General features: G+C 42.7%; 1 protein-coding gene across 1 annotated transcript in view; it reads left to right on the forward strand.

Moving 5' to 3' along the window:
- Positions 1-19,517, forward strand: part of LOC309870346 (maestro heat-like repeat-containing protein family member 1) — a gene marked incomplete at both ends in the record, with an annotated part of 73,193 nt that extends 53,676 nt beyond the window's left edge. The window contains 5 exon segments of the mRNA XM_082742482.1: positions 5,778-5,936; positions 6,298-6,313; positions 6,316-6,416; positions 7,285-7,390; positions 19,384-19,517. Coding sequence (XP_082598608.1) covers positions 5,778-5,936; positions 6,298-6,313; positions 6,316-6,416; positions 7,285-7,390; positions 19,384-19,517 — 516 coding nt within the window.
- Positions 19,518-20,383: the final 866 nt, after the last annotated feature.

Below are 20,383 nucleotides of genomic sequence, written 5' to 3' on the forward strand. Positions count from 1 at the left end.
TGATTCTTTTTAAAATTTTTATTATTATTATTATTTTAATTTATTTATTTCACAGAGAGAGAGAAGTCACAAGTAGGCAGAGAGGCAGGCAGAGAGAGAGGGGACTCTCTCCCCTCTGAGCAGAGAGCCCGATTTGGGCCTTGATCCCAGGACCCTGAGATCATGATCCAAGCCGAAGGCAGAGTCTTAACCCACTGAGCCACCCAGACCCCCCTGATTTTTTTTAAAAAAGAATGATTTAACTCTAATGATACCCTCCCATATCATAGACTAACATTGTCTAGGATTTTAGTTCCACAGTCTTTTTTTTTTTAAGTTTGTTTATTTATTTGTTTGTTTATTTATTTATTTATTCATTTGACAGAGATCACAAGTAGGCAGAGAGCAGGGGGAGGCGGGAACAGGCTCCCTGGTGAGCAGAGAAGCCGATGTAGGGCTCGATCCCAGGACCCTGGAATCATGACCTGAACCAAAGGCAGAGGCTTTAACCCACTGAGCCACCCAGGCATCCCATTTCCACAGTCTTTTAAAATCCCCAGATTTGGGCTTTGTGTCATTACCAGCATCATCATTATTGTCTTATACAGTCAATATTTATTTTGATTTATAAACATGGACAAACGTCTTTGCCGTCCTTTTCTTGTCCCAGCTCTCTCTTCCCTTCTGGATACATTTTTTCCTTCTTCCTTTGTATTTTCTTTCTCAAGGGTCTGTTAATAGGAAACACTCTCAGTCTTTGTCTGGAAATGTCTTTATTTTGCCTCACAAGTGTCTTTAGCTTTAAGTAGTTTAGTAGGTGCTGGCGTGGACTACTTTGGGTTTACCCTGGTTGGGGTTCTCTGAGTTTCTTGACATCTCTGTTTATGTTTTTCACCAAACTTGGAAGGTTTTCAGCCATTATTTCTTCCAAGTTTTTTTCAGCACTATACTTTTTCTTCTCCTTTTAGAAATCTGATAGCACAGATGTTTAGGCTTTTTGTTATTCACCCATAGGTCCCAGGGTTTTATGCATTTTCAATCACTTTTTCGTTTTTTGTTCAGACTGGATACTTTTTATTGCTCTGTCTTCAAGTTCACTGATTCTTTCCTGTGACATCTGTTTTGTCAATGAATGTACCCCGTCTTGTATTTCTCAGTTCTCAAGTTTCTTTTTTTTTTTTTTAAAGATTTTTTTAAATTTATCTGACAGAGATCACAAGTAGGCAGAGAGGCAAGCAGAGAGAGAGGAGGAAGCAGGCTCCCTGCAGAGCAGAGAGCCTGATGTGGGGCTCGATCCCAGGGCCCTGGGATCATGACCTGAGCCGAAGGCAGAGGCTTAACCCACTGAGCCACCCAGGTGCCCCTCAAGTTTCTTTTTGATATATTCTGTTTCTTTGCTGAAAATTTTTATTTCTGTATTTATTTCAAGAGAGCCCATTGTTGCTTTTTTGGAGTATTTTGTATAGTAACTGCTTTTTGTCTTTGCATGCTGAGTAATTTTGGATTGTATCATGGACACCATGAGTATTAGGTATATGACTCTGGGTGTCACCTAAATCCTATGAAGAATGTTGATATTTTTTTTAAAAGATTTTATTTATTTATTTGACAGAGAGAGATCACAAGTAGGCAGAGAGGCAGGCAGAGAGAGAGAGAGAAGGAAGCAGGCTCCCTGCAGAGCAGAGAGCCCGATGCGGGACTCGATCCCAGGACCCTGAGATCATGACCTGAGCTGAAGGCAGTGGCTTAACCCACTGAGCCACCCAGGCACCCAAGAATGTTGATATTAATTGCATTAGTAACAATTGACCTGTTTAACTTCGGGCTGCAAGTTCTGACTAGCCTTCTCTGTGTGTGGACTGTGATTGCAATGTCAGTCTTGAATTCTTAGTCTTTGCCATTCTGAGTTTGAGCCACCCACTGGCCAGCCTGAGATCTGAACCATTGTCTCTGCTGTAGTTCAGTTTTCAAAGTTGGTGGTATGTGTTTTAGGGTCAGATATGCATGGAGTGAGCACAGGAGTTCCTAAACAACTTTAGAGGGTCACTTTCTCTGGCTTCTCCCTCTCCGTTGCTTTCCTGGTTTTACTGTTCTTTGGGGTTCACTTTTTCCAGTTGTCTTACAAAAAAGCTGGTGCTTTAGTTACTCTGCAATGTCAGGCACTTCTGTGACTGTGCCCACAACTGGGCCAAGTGGCATGAGGGCAGAGGAAATAGAGCAATGGGGTTTGTCCATCCTCTTGGGACCTCAGCTCCTTGAAATGAAGAGTAAGAGTTTTGGCTTCTGTAGACTCCCCAGGGTCTTCTTTTGGAACTGTGATATGAGAGAATAGAGGGAAGAAAAAAGAAATGAGGTATTTCTCCACTTTCTTTCTTTCTTTTTTTTAAAAGACTTATTTGAGAGAGAGCGAGCATATGAGTGTGAGCACAAGTTGGGGGAGGGGCAGAAGGAGAATCAGTCTCTCCACTGAGCAGGGAGCCCAATAAGACTTCTCTTGGAGCTGTCTGTCTGTCCATGGTGCTTGCTTCTCAGCTTCTGGTTGCCTTGTAAGACAAGCAGGGGAGATCTGTGTGATCCGGGTTACTGAGACCAGTGGTGTCTGCCTGCCCCCACAGTAGCTGAGGGTCAGCAACCTCTTTGTCTTTGGCCTCTGGGGATCTTACTTTCTTAAAGCTCGGCTATGCATTGAAAAAGGATTTTGTATATTTTATCTAGCATTCAAAGTTATTTATAGTGGGAAAGTTGTCAGGTTATCTTTTCTTCCATACTGCTAGAATGTAAAGTCAATTTATGGTCTAATCAAGAAATAGTAAAATGTCATCTACACAATGCTAACCTGGCTGAATGAAAAGAAGATATTAATCTTCTGGGTTCCTGGTTCTGCTTTACCACTCACCTACTCATAGGAACTTACTTAAGCAAATCTTAGTAGTTTTATCATCTATAAATTTTCTTCTACTATTTTCTTAGTGTATCCTCTTTTCTCTCTTCTTTCTGTTCTATTCTTTGGAATGCCTTTAGATTTATTCTCTGTATTTCTTAATTTTTATTTTCTATTTCCCATTCTTTGTCTACCTTGGAACAATTTCTGGGCTGATTCTCCTCTCACTTTAGCTGTGGCTATTCTGCTACTCAACCCACCTATTGAATTTTTAGGGTTTTTTTTTTTTTTTTTTTTGCTGTTGCTTGTTTGTGGGTTTTTGTTTTTTGTTTTTTTTTAATGACACAGGTTCTATTTTTTTTCTTCTGGTTGATGGTGTGATATCTGAATAGCTATTACGTTATTCTATAGGGACAGTGCCTTACCTCTACCTGTATTTATTTATTTACTTATTTATCTATAATTTCAAAATTTGGATTTTCAACCATTTTTAAATGTGTCCTCAGTAACTTCTTTTTAATTAATTAATTAATTAATTTTATTAGCGTATAATGTATTGTTTTCCCCAGGGGTACAAGTCTGTGAATCATCAGGTTTACACACTTCACAGCATTCACCATAGCACATAACCTCCCCAATGCCCATAACCCCACCACCCTCTCCATACTACCACCCCAGCAACGCTCAGTTTGTTTTGTGAGATTGAGAGTCTCTTATGGTTTTTCTCCCTCCCCGGTCACTTCTTGTTTCATTTTTTCCCTCCCTACCTCCCACAACCCTCTGCCCTGCCTCTCAAATTCCTCATATCAGAGAGATTATATGATAATTATCTTTCTCTGATTGACTTATTTCACTCAGCATAATACCCCCTAGTTCCATCCACGTCATTGCAAATGGCAAGATTTCTGGGAGTTTTGATGGCTGCATAGTAATTCCATTGTGAGTGTGTGTGTGTGTGTGTGTGTGTGTGTGTGTGTGTGTGTGTATGTGTATACACACACACTATATATATATATATTATATATATAATATATTATATATATACACTATATACACACACACACTATATATGTATATATATATTTATATTTATATATCACACCTTCTTTATTCATTCATCTGTTGATGGGCATCTAGGTTCTTTCCACAGTCTGGCTACTGTGAACATTGCTGCTATAAACATTTGGGTGCATGTGCCCATTTGGATTATTACACTTGTATCTTTAGGGTAAATACCCAGTAGTGCAATTGACGGGTTGTAGGGTAGCTCTATTTTCAACTTTCTGACTCGGTAACTTTTTTTTACATAATCTTCCCGAGGATTCAATTATACTTTCTCTAAAGTCTTGTTTGGATTATATTACTAATTGCTCCCTTGGATGTTGTGGGGTGCGGGTGGGGGTCTTTAGTTTCTCTCATGGTGCTGAATTTCCTAAACATTTGGTGAGTCTTGGTAGAGTTCTGGAAATTTTGCACTACTGACTCTTGGCCAGCCCTCTGTGAAAGTAATGCCTATGACTGCAGTCTGACTTCAGTAACTGTGGGGAAGCGGCCAGAGCTATGTGGACAGCTGGATGTGCCAATAGTCAATATTTTGACTATAGGGCTCCCTGCTCTTTCTGGGTATTGCCAGAAACCCAGGGCACCATCCAATCTCTCTGATTTAGAGAGCATGCTCCCTGCTGTGTTGGGGGGATACCTTCCTCTGCTGTTTGCTATTCAGTAAGGAGGACCCTGGGAGGGCGAGTGCACGGAGAAGGTGGAAGGAAAGTGTATGCCGGAGCTACGGCCTCCCCTTCTGCTCCCAGTGTTCACAGCTGTTAGGCTTGGAACGTTCCCAGAACACACCCGCCTCCTCCAGCAGTCTGTTCTTGCCCACACTTCAGGCTGTGGTTTCAACTTTAATTCCAATCCTGTCTGCTGTTTGTCTTTCAGGGATATTCTAGTTCTCTGTAGGGGTATCCCTTCTACTATTTCAGATCCATAACAGATTAAAAAAAAAAAAACTGTATCTCTACTATTTCTTTCAGGGATTTGGAGCAGGGAGGGATAACTGAAGTGATAATCGTTGATCTTGAGCTGATCTGCCCATTGATACTTTTTAGTTAATGTACTAACTTTGAATCATCTCTCTGTTTGGCTGTTATGTTCACTGGGCAAAAAATGTGTGCCTCCAGTTTGTTAAAATGTCCACTTCCCAAATCCTACAATTTCAGCGACTGATTGTCCCACCATGTCTCTGTTATTTGACACTACGCCTAGCTCATGACAGCTACTCAGTAAATGTTTGTTCAATTAGTATATAACACACTCTGGTTTCTTAAAGATTTTATTTATTTATTTGACAGAGAGAAGAAACACGAGCAGGGGGAGTGGGAGAGGGAGAAGCGGGCTTCCCACTGAGCAGGGAGTCTGATGTGGGGCTTGATCCCAGGACGCTGGGATCATGACCTGACCCAAAGGCAGCTGTTATCACCTGAGCCCCCCAGGTGCCCCTATATAATACACTCTTGAAAGCGTCTAATTTAGCTGTTCATGATCATTGACAATTAATACAAACCAATATAGATTAAGCAAGTTTATTCATAGCATAACTAGGATAACTGTATGTATTTTTAAAATACATAGATTTTAAAGCTAAATCCCTAGGAACAGATTAAGTTACAAGCTGTAGATACGGTCCAGGGCAGAGCTGAAACTATGATCTTGGTTTCCGTAGTTCTGGGCCTTAACAGAGGGACTTGGTAGCTCTGCGGCGCTAATGAGATACACAAACCATGATGCCTTTACATTACGTAACGTGACGCCATCCATGTAGTTTGGACATAGGAGTGCGATGTGGGAGTATGGAAACCAGGCCAGGCGGGGCTAGAAGGAAACCACAGCCGCCTTAGCTCCATGTCACTCTGTATGGCAGGAGAGGGACCAGGTGAAGATCTCGGCCACCTCTGCCCTGGGCTACATGTTGCGTCACATTTACAAATTCAAGCCTGGACTCTCCACCAGAAGAGAGATCTACAGTTTCCTAGTCCCGCTGCTGCTTAGCTTTCAGGATAACAACCCTGAGGTAGTCAAGGTATTGATGACCTCGGTCCCCCAAATCAGCGTGATTCATTTCTCTTTCTGGTAGAGCATCACCTTGGGCTCTTTTCATGAGCCCAGCCTTGGCTGTACATTGTACACCCACCGCTTTGGTGTCGTCCTCCAGGCTAGCTCTGAGCACTTTCCCCCGCACCGTATCCTGATACGGTTCTCCTCCCTGAAGCTGTTTATGTCCCATGTCGTGCCCAAGGTCCCGTATCTCACCTGATCCCAGCTTCAAACCCTCACCCAAGCCCTTGGGGGCTAGCTTCATGGTCTTCCCCTTAGCCTCATGGCCTGGCTCTGTAGAGCCATAGGAAGGAGGCTTCGGGAATTCTGTTCCCTCCATCCTGTAGGCCTGTGGAGGGGCCCTAAGTGGACCACTGTGATCGGCTGGTCCTCACTCACCCAGATATTCAAGCATGCCACTCTCAGCGATCACATCCAGGTGTTGGAAGAGACATGCAAGTACCTGGTGAGTGTCTCTGAGAAGCCAGTCCCACCGTACTCATGTTAGGGGCTCAAAGGCAGGCTGAGAGGCTAAATTTGGGAGGGCTGACAGAAGATACATTCTTTCTGTTCTTTGATTCTCATTCTTTATCATCCACAAACTCTTGGAATGCACATGGATTGGGCCAGTCCCTCGTTCTTCATATCCGATTCTCTTAGCAGTAGCCCAGTCTCTGCCTTCAGCGGTGAGGAAGGTCAAGGGAGGAGAGCAGAATGCAATGGAACAGAGGTTTTCTGGTTACAGCTGGTAGGAAAGATGGTGGCAGGAGTCACTGAGGCTTTACATCGGTCATGGCATTAAGGGTCTGTGGCTCCTATGATGCTGAGGATAGGGCAGGATCAGGAATCCTGGTGGAAAAGTAAATATTTAAGGGCTAAGCAAGTAGGTTAGGAACCACCATTAATAATTTTAATACTATGGATTTTGATGCTTATTACCTTCCACAGGTAGAGCACTTTAGAGTTCACAAAGCAGTTCTATATCCATTATCCCACGGGAGCCTTACAATTATGTGAAAGAGGTTGGACAGGTTTTATTTCAGAAAACTGAAGCCAGTGTCAGGGCCAGGATTCAATCCTGGGTCTCCTGGTTCCACATCTGTCGTTTCTTCCCTTACCATGTAGGTATGAAGGAGCAAAATTCTCTCTGTGACCTTCCTGCTAAGTCTGCCTTGTTGCTGGGGTGTGGGTGTCTGAGGCTATAGGTTCAAGCACCTTCCACTGGGTGAAGACAGAACAGTGGGGACTGTGGACAGGGTGAGAGGATTAGGAGCGTTCCCAGGGCTCCCCACCCCCAGCTCCTGGTCAGCAACACCCCCTCTTTGGCCTCACAGGTGAGCACAAGCAAAACCCAGCTGGTGAGGGATTTACTGTCCCAGAGCTTTGACTTCCTGAAGAGCCCTCAGTCCTTCCTAAGGGCAGCTGCCATCAACTTAATAGGTAAGATGCTTCCTCCTGGCAACCCTTCCCTCTTCAATAGGGGAGCCCTCCTTAACCTTCTTCAAGGACTGAGCCAAAAACATGGTACTGTGAACTGGGTCACCTCCTTCCTTAGCTCTGATGTAATTAGAGAGGTTGTCCTGGGGCCAGGCTCAAGAGTCCCTGTTAGGCCAGAAGAGGAAGAGAAGGCTATGTGCCTTTGCCCCACTCTGGGTAAGTCCACCCCAGCTGTCTGCACTTTGCAGCGTTCAGAAGGGAACCGTATTCATTTGAAAGGGGGAAAACTATTACTTCCATGGGAATCCTGTGCATTTTAAAACAAAAATTTTTAGATTTTAAAACAAAAATATTTTTCTTTTAAACTAGGGTAGTAGTACAGTATGTGTTGATGTGTTGATGTTAGATGTTGATGTAAAAGATTCAGGTTGGCAAAAAAGATGAAATTAAATAATGCCAGAAATTCTAAGCATTTGGATTTAACCACTGTTAACATTCTAGAATTTCTACACACATGTACACTCACACACATACAGCCATTTTAAAAACATGAAGTTTGGTATACTGTTGCTTTCCTTTGCTAGGTCACAAATACATGCCCTTACGTGCCCTCCAGCATTGCTTTTCACCACTGTGTAATATTAATTCCACTATGGGTGGATTTCGGGATTATTTAACCTGTGTTTATTTTTGAATATTGAGACTGTGTCATTTTTTTTTTAAAGTAGGCTACCTCATCTTTTGTTTTTATAAACAGGGATAAAATGTCTACCTGCCATCATGATTATTTTAAGATAAATTTCTTAACTAGAATTGCTGGGACCAAAGGATATGTAAAATTTTAAGGATTTTGGTGCTTCAGCTGCCCTCTAAAAAGTTTGAGTCATGGGACCCCTGGGTGGCAAAGTTGGTTGAGGATCCAACTCTTGGTTTGAGCTCAGATCTGATCTCTGGGTTGTAAGATCAAGCCCCATGTCGGGTTCCATGCTCAGTACAGAATCTGCTTGCTTGTCTTTCTCCGTCTCCCTCTGCCTCTCTCCCCTATGCTCTCCCTTTCGAAATAAATATAATAAATCTTTTTTAAAAAAGTGAATCATTTTCCATTGTTAACCAGTACTATATGCAAGTATCCATTTTGTGGATATTTGCCAACTCTCGGTGATAGTTTAAAAATCATTACCGATTTGATAGGCGAAAAGAGTTGTTGTTTGGATTAATATTTTTTTTTTTATCAGAAGTGAGGTGGAATATTTTTTTCCTACGTTTATTGGAAAAGCACATTTTATTTTTGCAAATTAATTGCCTCATGCCTTTTGTCCATTTTTCTGTTGATGTGAGAACCCTATGGAGTTTGACGTCCTGGGTTCATGCCCTACTTGTCACCTGCCAACAATAGTTTTCTGGGGTCACCGCTTCTCTGAGGGTTGTTCAACTAGAACACTGACATGTAGGTTACAAGGCATCTCATAGAAACGTTTTTTGCTAGAACTGGTTTACAAGCTTCTGTGTTTGGGACCAAGGGGTAAGGGTGGCCCAAAGATCCAGGAATTCTGGAATGACTTTGCATCTGTCCTATCTTTAGGATTAACAACTAAGAAGCTAAACATGACTCAAATAGATGATGATGATGTGGAGGTCATACAGAATGGTGAGTCTCAGCCTTATCCCTGAGACCTGGGTGACATGAGGCAAAAGGGCAGGACAGAAAGTGGGGGAAAGAATTCCTTAAGGACCTATTTTGTTACTTCAAATAAAGTATATTTTTACTATTAGAAATGTTATATATAAAAGTAAAAAATCGGGCACCTTCCTTGCTCATTTGGAGGAACGTGTGACTCTTGATCTTGGGGTTTTGAGTTCAACCCCCATGTTGGGTGTAGAGATCACTTAAAAAAACAAAATCTTGAAGGGTGCCTGAGTGGCTCAGTGGGTTAAACCTCTGCCTTTGGCTCAGGTCATGATCTCAGGGTCCTGGGATTGAGCCCCACAATGGGCTCTCTGCTCAGCGGGGAGCCTGTCTCCCTCCACCCCTCTCTCTGCCTGCATTTCTGCCTACTTGTGATCTCTGCCTGTCAAATAAATAAATAAATAATCTTTTAAAAAATAAATAAAATAAAACCTTGAAAGACTAAATTTTAAACAGTAGAAAATGGGACTAAGAGGAAGAAAATGAGTTATCTATTATCATGCTAGTTAGAGAAAAACACAGCTTACAAAAATGTTCTAGTCACTCAACATTTATCATGTGTTGTCCGCTGCTACCTATAATGGTATTCATGTCCCCTGAAGAACTTGCAGTTTTGTGTTCTCTTTTATTGCAGTAAAATATTTTTAAATTTGTTTATATTTATAGAAAAAATACATGAATATAGTCTGTGCAAAAAAAGTAGAAACATTATTGATAAAGTTTTTGTTTTTAGAGTAAAGTTCTAGTCACCCCCAAGTCTGGTTCCTCTCCCCAATTCCCTCTGTCTGTTTGCTCTAGCCTTGTATTCTTTTGCTGTACACATAGAATATATGTTATGTAATATATAATTTGTGATATTTATCATATGGATAGATATATAGATATAGATACACGGTTTTTGCAACTTGCTTTTTTCCCCACTCCGTATGTCGGTACATACAGATCTGCTACAATCTTGGTAGATCATTATTTAAATGATCTCCAATTTTTTGCTATTCAAAAACTGCTACGTGAGGATTCTTATGTATGTCTCTTTGTATGTAAGGATATAAGTGTAAGTATTTCTTCAGGTGAGCTAGCCAGAAAGTAGACTTTTAAAAAACATTTAAAATTTAAATTCAATTTAATTAATGCATGGTGTATTATTAGTTTCAGGGGTAGAATTTAGTGATTCATCAGTTGCACCTGGTACTCATTCCATCAAGGGGCCTCCTTAATGCCCATCGCCTAGTTACCCCATTCCCCACCCCGCACCCCTCCAGCAACCCTCGGTTTGTTTCCCAGAGTTGAGTCTCTTCTGGTTTGTTTTCCTCTTTGTTTTTGTCTTATTTTATTTTTCCTTCCCTTCCCCTCTGTTCATCTGTTTTGTTTCTTCAATCCCACACAGGAGTGAAATCATATGGTATCTGTCCAGAAAGTAGACTCCTCATCATGCACTTTGAGCTTAACAGGGTTTAAAGTGACACATTTTAACTTTCTCTCCAGTATTAACATGAATTCTGATGCCCACCCCTCTTACTTTACAGGCTTTTGTTAGTGAATATTTCAATTCTCTTTTTTAAACCCACAATTTAGATACTGTGATTATTGTTGTTACTTTATACAAACAATGTAGATTTACCTGCCATGTCATATGCTCCCCATTCCTTGTTGTATCTCTGACCATCCTTCTTTTTTTTTTTTTTTTCATCCTGAAAGTCTCTTTAGTGTGGGTATCTTCCTATTATGCTCTCTTGGTTTTTGTTCCTTTGTAATGACTTTTTCTTAAGCCTATTCTTGCAAGGTAGCTTTATTAGTCACACAATTCTTTTTTTTTTTTTTTTAGATCTTATATGTATTTTTAGAGTAATCTGTACACCTAAGGTAGGACTCGAACCCACAACCCCAAGATCAAGAGTCGCATGTTCCCCTGACTGAGCCAGCAGGGGCCCCTACTAGTGACATAATTCTAGACCACAATTTCTTTCCTAGCACTTCAAAGATACCATGCTACTGTCTTCTAGTTCTCTTTGTTGCTAAAATGAAGCCTGCTATTATTCTAATTTTTGTTCCATTGCAGGTAATCTAGCCCTTTTCGCTGGCTGTTTTAAGATTTTTCATTTGTAGCATTCGTTAGAAGTCTAGAATATCGGGCGCCTGGGTGGGTCAGTTGGTTAAGCAGCTGTCTTTGGCTCAGGTCAGGGTTGGAGCCCCAATTGGGTTGGGGTCTCTGCTCGGCAGGAAGTCTGCTTCTCCCTCTTCTGCTCCCCCTGCTTGTGTTCCCTCTTGCTGTGTCTCTCTGTCAAATAAAGAAATAAAATCTTTAAAAAAATAAATAAAAATAAAAGTCTAGAAAATAGTATAATAACCCCCCCTGCCCCCCAGATTCAACAAGGATCAACTAATGGTTACCTTATTTTCTCTATTTCTTTACCTGCACCCCTCCCTGCCAGATTATTCTGAACCAAACTTCAGACTTCATATTATTCATCTATAAAAATTTAGTATGCATTTCTAAATGCTACTCCTTTTAATATTAAAACATAAAATATTAAAACTCCTTTAATATGAAAACTGAGCCAGCACCTGGCTGGCTCAGTTAGTAGAGCATGAACTCTTGATCTCAGGATTGTGAGTTCCAGCCCCACAGTGGATGGCGAGACTACTTTCAAGAAATAAAATTTAAACAAAAATTAAATTATAACATTAAAAGTGTTTTAATAATAGACATGTTTTGGAGTACAAGGCAAATGATGCATGAATTTTTAAGATAAAAGAGAGCCTAAGGTGGCAGGAAGGGTTTGAGGTAACTCATCTAGACCCCTGAGGTTGTCCATTCACTCTCGTCTGCCTCTGAAGTTAGGGGTCCCTCAGAGAAGCATTTCCTCCTCCTGAACTATAACCCTCCTCATTTCTGAGGCTGAGTCATTTGTCCAAGGTCACAGAAGTGAATTACTGGGCGAGCCAGAGCTAGACTTGCCACTTCAGGGGTCTTTGCACTAACTCATGCTCACTCCGTTGTCCTTTAATTTGACCAAAGTCCTGAGAAAAAGGGAATGGGAATCGGGGGTGTGGCAGAAGAAGAGCTGGTGTTCCCAGTGTATATCAGAAGAGAAATTTTGCTTCCCCTTCAGAATTCTTTGGTCCCTCAAAGAGCCGAACAGCCACACCTATGTTTGTTATTCTTGGTAATTCTGCCCTTGCTCTCGATTAACTGGGTTTCTTAATTATTGAAAACCTACTGTTTTCAATAAACAGGCACTCTCCTAAGCACTGGGATACCACAGCAAACAAAACTGATGTTGTCCGTTCCCACCACCTCCACCCCTTCCAGCGGGGGAGGGAAAGGGCCCTAACCAAGTACATATATGTAAGCAGGCACAATGGAGAAAGTAAGACACGGCCAATGGTTGGGGGTCGGAGGGCAGGGAAGGGGTGCCCCTCTGAGAAGGGGTGCAGGAGCAGAGACCTGGATGCAATGAGGGCTTGAACCAGCTGATTATCTGAGACAAGAGCACTCAGCAGTTCAAGGAAGAACAAGAAGTCAATGTGATTGGCATGGAGTGAACCAAAGGAAGAGGAGGATAACGACTCAGAGGATCACAGTGGGGCCAGGATCCTACTGGGCTTTTCAGCTGTGGTGGAGATTGAGGATTTTGCTGTGGGTGGTAAGGGTACTTGGTGAAACAGAGCTCATCACTTCTCTAAAGGGTGGTGGCAGGAAGGGTTTGGGGTGTCTGAGATAGGTGCTGGATAGGTGACTCATTCCAGTGCCCAATAGAAATGATGTTTGAGTTATTTGTTGTTTACCATCTCCACACAGTTTGCTTCCTTTGATAGAGAGATATGATGGAGAGAATGTTGGCTTTTATCGCCCTGCCGGTGGGTGCCTGTGCTTTTGGGCAAAAGAGCGGGCGTGTATGTCAGAATGCCCAAGCTCCAGCTTCGCTGTTGGGGCCATTCTGGTACTGCACGTGCTTGTCTTCAGGCACTTACCCTCTGGTTGGAGCCCACTTCATTTCCTGGCGCCCGCTTCAAGCTAAAAAGCTGGATACGCTGCCTTTGAAGGAATGGTGGCGTCATACTTCAAAGGAAATGCCCAGCAGACACCTGGAGATGGACACATTCTTGTTTCCTTTATGCTTTGTTACAGTTTTTTATCTTGAAAAGAAAAAGAGGTGAATGACTTTAAAGGGTCCTTTCTTCCAAGTCAGTGTGTAATGACGAGCACGGGCTCCAGTGTCAGCCAGCCCGGTCTGAAATACTAGCTCTCTCCGCAACGAGCTGTGTGAACTTGGGCACGTCACTGCCTCTGCGCTTCAGTTTCTTTGTCTGTAAAATGGGCATAACAGTGCTGGCCTTAAACATTGTTTAAGTATCGAATACAAATGGGTGTGTCCCACCAACCCTTTGTGTTGAGTTGACCCAGCTTCGAGGCCAAGATGGGGCAAGGTGCTGGCAGTGGCAGGTAGGGAGGGCACCTGGCACTCTGGTCAGGGGAGAATGAATTTGTTAGCTGCTGCTGACTGTAGCTGTGCTCTCTCCAGTCCTCTAGTGACTAGGTAGTAACCTTTGTCCCTTTGGGGTTCTAATCCTGGCTTCTGACCCTGACATTTTGTACCTGTTCTGCCTTCTCATTTTTTCCAACAAGTCTCTACAGGGTAAGGAATCCCTGTTCCCAGCAACCAGAGAATTTCAGCAAAAGTATTCTAGAATGAAAACCCTAGGCTCCTCAGTGTATCAGAGAATTCACCTTGCCTTCCTCATCCCACCCAGCCTCAAAGAAAGACTGCCTACCTTACCTAGACAGGAGGGACTTTTTCCCAAGGAAGGTAATTCTAGTTACGTTTATATCCGTATCCAGTGCCTAACAAGCCTTGTGGTCAAGAAATTGTTCTTTGTGGGATTTCCATATTCACTGCGTAGCCAAAGCTAGGTGCTTTCTCCTGTTATCAGTATAAATGAGATCAGCATGGAACTGTAGACTTTGATGGGCTTGAAGGCCCTTTTGAGCCAAGGTTCTTCCTTTTCTCTTCATCCTTTGGATGTCAAGCAATTTAACAGCCTCTGTTCCCACCAGAATCTCAGCCCCTGGCTGCCATTCCCTAATCCGATGGCTTGAACAACCCCTACACACCCTGCTTCTCTATACTTCTCTACATAGCAGCCAGATTCTCTTTGAAATGTGTACACTGAATCATGTCACCCCTGGGCTTAAATCCCTTCAGTAGCTTTCCACTGCTCTTTGGGTCAAAGTCTGGTCCTTTATGCTTGGCCTCAAGGCCCTGATTGAGCCGGCTTCTGACTCTCTCTCCACCCTGAGCCTTTAACACCTCCCCTCTCATGAGAAGCTGTAGCCCCACTGGTTACTTTTTACACTGTGAGTAGGTGACCCCCTCTCTGACCTTTGGGAATGCTTCTGCCCAAGCTCTTCTTGTGGCTTCTTACCTCTTAGCTCACATGTCTCCTTCTCAGAGAGCAATTCCCTGACCGGCCTAAGGAGGTCTTTCCTGGTTGTTCATTCTCATTACTCTGTTAAATGTCCTTCTTTGTACTTCATTTGTGTTTCCTTGTTTGTTTGTTTGTTTGTTTGTTTTCTTAAAGATTTTATTTATTTATTTGACAGAAAGAAAGAGATCACAAGTAGGCAGAGAGGCAGGTAGAGGAGGAAGAAGGCTCCCTGCCAAGCAGAGAACCGGATGCGGGGGGCTTGGTCCTAGGACCCTGAGATCGTGACCTGAACTGAAGGCAGAGGCTTAACCCACTGAGCCACCCAGGCGCCCCTGAAAATTTTATTTATTGAAGAGAGAGAGAGAGCGATAGATAGCAGGAGTGGGGTGCCAGAGGGAAAAGTAGGCTCCCAGCTGAGCAGGAATTGTGACGTGGGGCTGGATACCAGGACCCTGAGATCATGACCTGAGCCGAAGGCAGCTGCTTAACCAACTGAGCCACCCAGGCGTCCCACCTTTAGGTAAAGTTTTGAATGATAAGAGGGAGGCAGAATTGGGTGCCAGAACAGTGTGGCCCCTAGTGTCCAATCTCTTTTTTTCTCCCCCCGCCACACACACTGGATGAAATCCCCAGGCCTGACACATTATGTTCAGATTTCAGGTCGGAGAAGAAAAAGGCAGACTGTGGGTGTGAACACTGGAGTGGCAATAACTCCAGCCTGATCTCTCTCACCGAAGAAGTGCATTTGGATTGTGATGGATGACATTCTTGGTGGGATAACTTTGAGTCCATGCTAATTTTAAAAAAAAAATGTTTAAATATTCATTTATTTATTTGAGAGAGAGAGAGGGAAGGAGCAGAGGGAGGGGGAGAAGGAGAGGGAGAGAGAATCCTGAAGTAGACTCTCTGCTGAGCAAGGACCCTGGTGCAGGGCTCAATCCCATGTCCCAGGGATGTGACCCAAGTGGAAATCAAGAGTCAGGCGCTCAACGGACTGAGCTACTCAGGTGCCCTGAGGGCAATAATTTTTTTTTCCCCCAAGAGCCCTGACATTTAGGCTATGGGAACTCAATTCTGAAAAGTTTGAAAGATATGGAAAGAGGGGGATGTGGGTGGCTCAATTGGTTAAGACTCTGACTCTTGATCTTAGCCCAGGTCTTGATCTCAGGGTCATGAGTTCAGGCCCCACCCTGGGTTCCACACTGGGCATGGAGCCTACTTAAAAACATAATAGGTTTGGGGTGGGGGGAAAGGTATGGAAAGACCAAAGAACTAGTTCCCACTTTGGTCAAACTGATTAATTTGACTTTGAAGTTAACTTTGAAGTTAACCATGATCAGGATGGTTTTGATTGCTTCTAAATTTTATGAACTTTTATATAAAATCCTTCTAAAACTGTTTTCCTCATATTTAAAAATGAGAATGTTTGAACTCACTTTATAGGCTTTATGGAATGAAATGAGATAGCCATGTACTTGGTACATGGCTTAATAAATGGCTCTCATTATTACCTGCGTATGACAGTTAATTTTGTGTCATGGTGGATGGGCCACAGTGCCCACATAGTTGGTTAAACTTTATTCTGGATGTTTCTATGGGGATGCCTTTGGATGAGATTAACATTGCAATTATAAATAAGTAGATCAGATTGCCCTCTATAATGTGGGTGGGCCTCATTCAATCAGTTGAAGACATGAATGGAATGAAAAAACTGACATCCTGAGAGCAAGAAGAATTCTGCCAGCAGATGACCTTTGGACTTGAACTGCAACATGAGCTTTTCCCTGTGTCTCCAGTCTGATGGTCCAACCTGCAGATTTTGGACTTGCTGACCTCCATAATCGGTAATTCCTTAAATTAATCTTTTTCTCCCTTACCCTTTCTATACACACACACACACACACACACACACACACACACACACAAACACACACACTATTGGTTCTGTTTCTCTGGAGAATCTTGACTAATAAAGTAGGTATAAGGCTGCTTTCTCTGAGTCAACAGAGAAGTGTCATTTCTTTGGGATGACAAAGGGGGGAGTTGGTGGGCATTGGTAGGAAAGCTGAATTTTAAAGGAGAAACACTACTGTGACCCAGCTTCCAAACCAAAGCACTGAGACTTCCAGTGCTTTGTATATTGGCATTTGCTCCACTGGCCTTCAGCCTAGCTGTATGCTCCATCTTTGACTTTCTGACTTTCTCTTCAATTTCTTTCAAACGTGGACTTCTCAGGATACCCCCAACCTTGTCATGACCTCTAATTCTTGTCACTGCTCCCTGGCTGTACATTCTGTACGAAGATAGCTGCCCTCTCCAGATCCAGGTTTTCGTAGGGCCCCTAGTCTTGTATTTGGGGAGAGCCTTGACCAAATCAGGCTACCCAGCTGAAGAAGTGGTCAACGGCAGGGGGAGAAGTTGCATGCTCACTTGGTCCGATGTCAGCATCCTGTCTTCCTTTGCACAGTTCCCCTCCTCCTGCCTTCTAGCATGCATCCCTCCCTTGTTCCCCTTCTCCTCTCCAGCTCCTTGAAATGGACGCAGTACTTCTGCTCCTCCAACCTCTTCATTATTTAGGCTCTTCTTAAACCATACTAAGTGATTTTGTTCCAACTACTGTACCAACTCTCCTGCCTTAAGTTACCAGGGGAATTTTTTTCTAGTTATTATTCTCCCTGACCTTGCCATATGCATTATTATTTTTTATTTTTTAAATATTTTTTAAGATTTTATTTATTTGTCAGAGAGAGAGCGAGCGAGCACAGGCAGGCAGAGTCAGAGGGAGAAGCAGGCTCCCTGCGGAGCAAGAAGCCTGATGTGGGACTCAATCCCAGGATGCTGGGATCATGACCTGAGCCGAAGGCAGCTGCTCAACCAACTGAACCACCCAGGCGTCCCCATATGCAGTATTTTTTATCATTTTCTCTTTTGCTCTCATGAGGACCCTAATTTGCCCTCTGCTGCTCTAATGAGTCAATTCCTCACTTCCTTTCCCTGGTTGGGGTCATTTCTTGAAGGTCATTCCTTGTTTTTATTCTCTTTTTTTTTTTAAATTGTGTTAAAATATACATGATGTAAGATTAACTCTATTAATCATTTTTAAGCATACAGCTTAGTGTTAACTGCGTTTACTTTGTTGTGCAACTGATGTCCAGAATCCCTTCCTCTCACAACACTGAAACACCCTGCCCATTAAACAACAGTTCCCAATTTCCCATTCAACTCAACCCTTAGTAACTTCCATTCTACTTCCTGTCTCTATGAATTTGACTACTCTGGGTACCTCATGTTAGTAGAATCCTACAGTATTTGTCTTTTTGTGACTGGCTTATTTTGCTTATCACAATGTGATGGTTAATTTTTCGTGTCAATTGGAGTGGGCTATGGTGTCCAAATATTTGGTCAAACATTTTCTGGATGTTTCTATGAAGATTTTTAAAAAATAGATTTTATTTATTTATTTAGTTGAGAGAGAGTGTGTGCAAGAGATGGGAGGAGTAGAGGGGGAAGAAGAGGGAGGGGAAAAGACTCTTAAGCAAACTCCACACAGAGCCTGACTTGGGGTTCGATCTCACAACCTTGAGATCATTAGCTGAGCTGAGACCAAGAGTCGGATATTTAACTGACTGAGCCACCTAGGTGCACCATGAAGGTGGTTTGCAATGACATTGGATTGGTGGATTGACATTGCAATGCGTGGACTCTGAGTAGAACAGATTATGCTCCCTAATGTGGGTCAGCGGCATTTAATCAGGTGAAGGTCCTTTAACAGAACAAGGGGAGATTCCTCAGAGCAAGAAGAGATTGTACCAGCCCACAGCCTTTGAACTTGAAATGCTCCCCTTCCCTGAGTCTCCAGCCTGCCTGCTGGCTTACCTCATCAGATTTTGGCCTTGCCAAACCTCTACTATGTGAGCCAATTCTTTAAAATAAACCTCTCTCTCTCTCTACATCCTATTGAACCTGTCTTTCTGGATAACACTGTCATGTCCTCGTTCACCCATGTTGAAACATATGTCACAATATCCTTTCATTCAAAGGCTGGAAAATATTCTGTTTTATGTAAATATCCCATTTTGTTCATTCATTCATCTGTTGATGGACACTTGGGTCCCTTCCACCTTTCGGCTTTTGTAAATAACGTGCCCACAAACGTGTGTACAAACACCTACTCGGGTCCCTGTGTTTACTGCCTTTGGGTGGATACCCAGAAGTGGAATTGCTGGATCATATGGTAATTCTGTATCTAATTGTCTCGGAAACCATCATACTGTTCCGTAGTAGCTACACCATTTTCTTTCCCACCAACAGTGTATAAGGTTCCAATTTCTCCACGTCCTTACTAATTATTTTCTGTATGTCCTCGCAGTAGTCATCCCAGTGGGTATAAGGTGGTATCTCATTGCAGTTTTGGCTGCATTTCCCTAGTGATGAGTGATGTCAGTGACGCTGAGCAAGTTTTCATGGGCTTGTTGGCTATTTGGGCTATGTGAATAGCTTTGTTCAGAGAAATGTCTATTCAGACACTTGGCCCATTCTTTATTGGGCTGGTTTTGTTGTTGCTGCTGTTGAGTTGTAGGAGACCTTTATGTATTCTAAATATTAGCCTTTTATCAGATATAGGATTTGCCGGTATTTTCTCCCATTCATTAAGAGGCTTTTTCACTGTTGATTGTGTCTTTTGAAGCAGAGAAGTTTTAAAGTTTATTGTTGTCCAATTTATTCATTTTACCTTTGTTACATTTATGCGTTTGGAATCCTATCCAAGAAATCATTGCCAAATCCAAATCCCCTATGTTTTCTTCTAAGAGTTTTATACTTTCAGTTTTTACATTTAAATCATTTTAGATTAATCTTTTTTTTTTTTTTTTTTTTTAAGTGGGCTCCATCCCCACCATGGAGCCCAATGTGGGGCTTGAACTCGTGACCCTGAGATCAAGACCTGAGCTGAGACCAATAACTCAACTGAGCCACCCAGGTGCCCCAGGTTATTTTTTATTTGGTATAAGGTAAGGGTCTGACTTCATTTTTTGCATGTCTCCCTCTTTTTATTTATTTATTTATTTATTTATTTATTTATTTATTTTTTAAGATTTAAAAAAAATTTTATTTATTTGACAGAGAGAGATCACAAGTAGATGGAGAGGCAGGCAGAGAGAGAGAGAGAGAGAGGAGGAAGCAGGCTCCCTGCTGAGCAGAGAGCCCGATGTGGGACTTGATCCCAGGACCCTGAGACCATGACCTGAGCCGAAGGCAGCGGCTTTAACCCACTGAGCGACCCAGGTGCCTGCATGTCTCCCTCTTTTTAAAAATTGTTCACATCTTCAGAAATTTTATCACTCATCATGGCTTTAATTCTTTTACCCAGAGGTGATCAAATTTATATACCCAGCCTCTGCCTTTTTCCGGAACTCTAGTCCTCCATTTTCAAATACCACTGAAGACCTCATAGAAACATTGCAGCCTGTAAATTCAGTCTGACAAATGAGATTGACCTATTTTGTTTTTAAAAATATTTCATTTATGGGCTCCTGGGTAGCTCAGTGGGTTAAAGCCTCTGTCTTCAGCTCAGGTCATGATCTCAGGGTCCTGGGATCGAGCCCCACATCGGGCTCCTTGCTCAGCAGGGAGCCTGCTTCCCCACCCCTCTCTGCCTGCTTCTCTGCCTACTTGTGATCTCTGTCAAATAAATAAAATCTTTAAAAAATAAATAAAAATATTTCATTTATTTATTTGTCAGAAAGAGAGCAAGTGAGCACACATGCAGGGAGAGCGGCAGGCAGAGGGAGAAGCAGGCTCCGCACTGAGCAAGGAGCCCGATGTGGGGCTCAATCCCAGGACCCTGGGATCATGGCCTGAGCTGAAAGCAGATGCTTAGT

Source organism: Mustela nivalis, assembly GCF_964662115.1.
Source record: "Mustela nivalis genome assembly, chromosome: 7".
Classification (NCBI taxonomy): Eukaryota; Metazoa; Chordata; class Mammalia; order Carnivora; family Mustelidae; genus Mustela; species Mustela nivalis.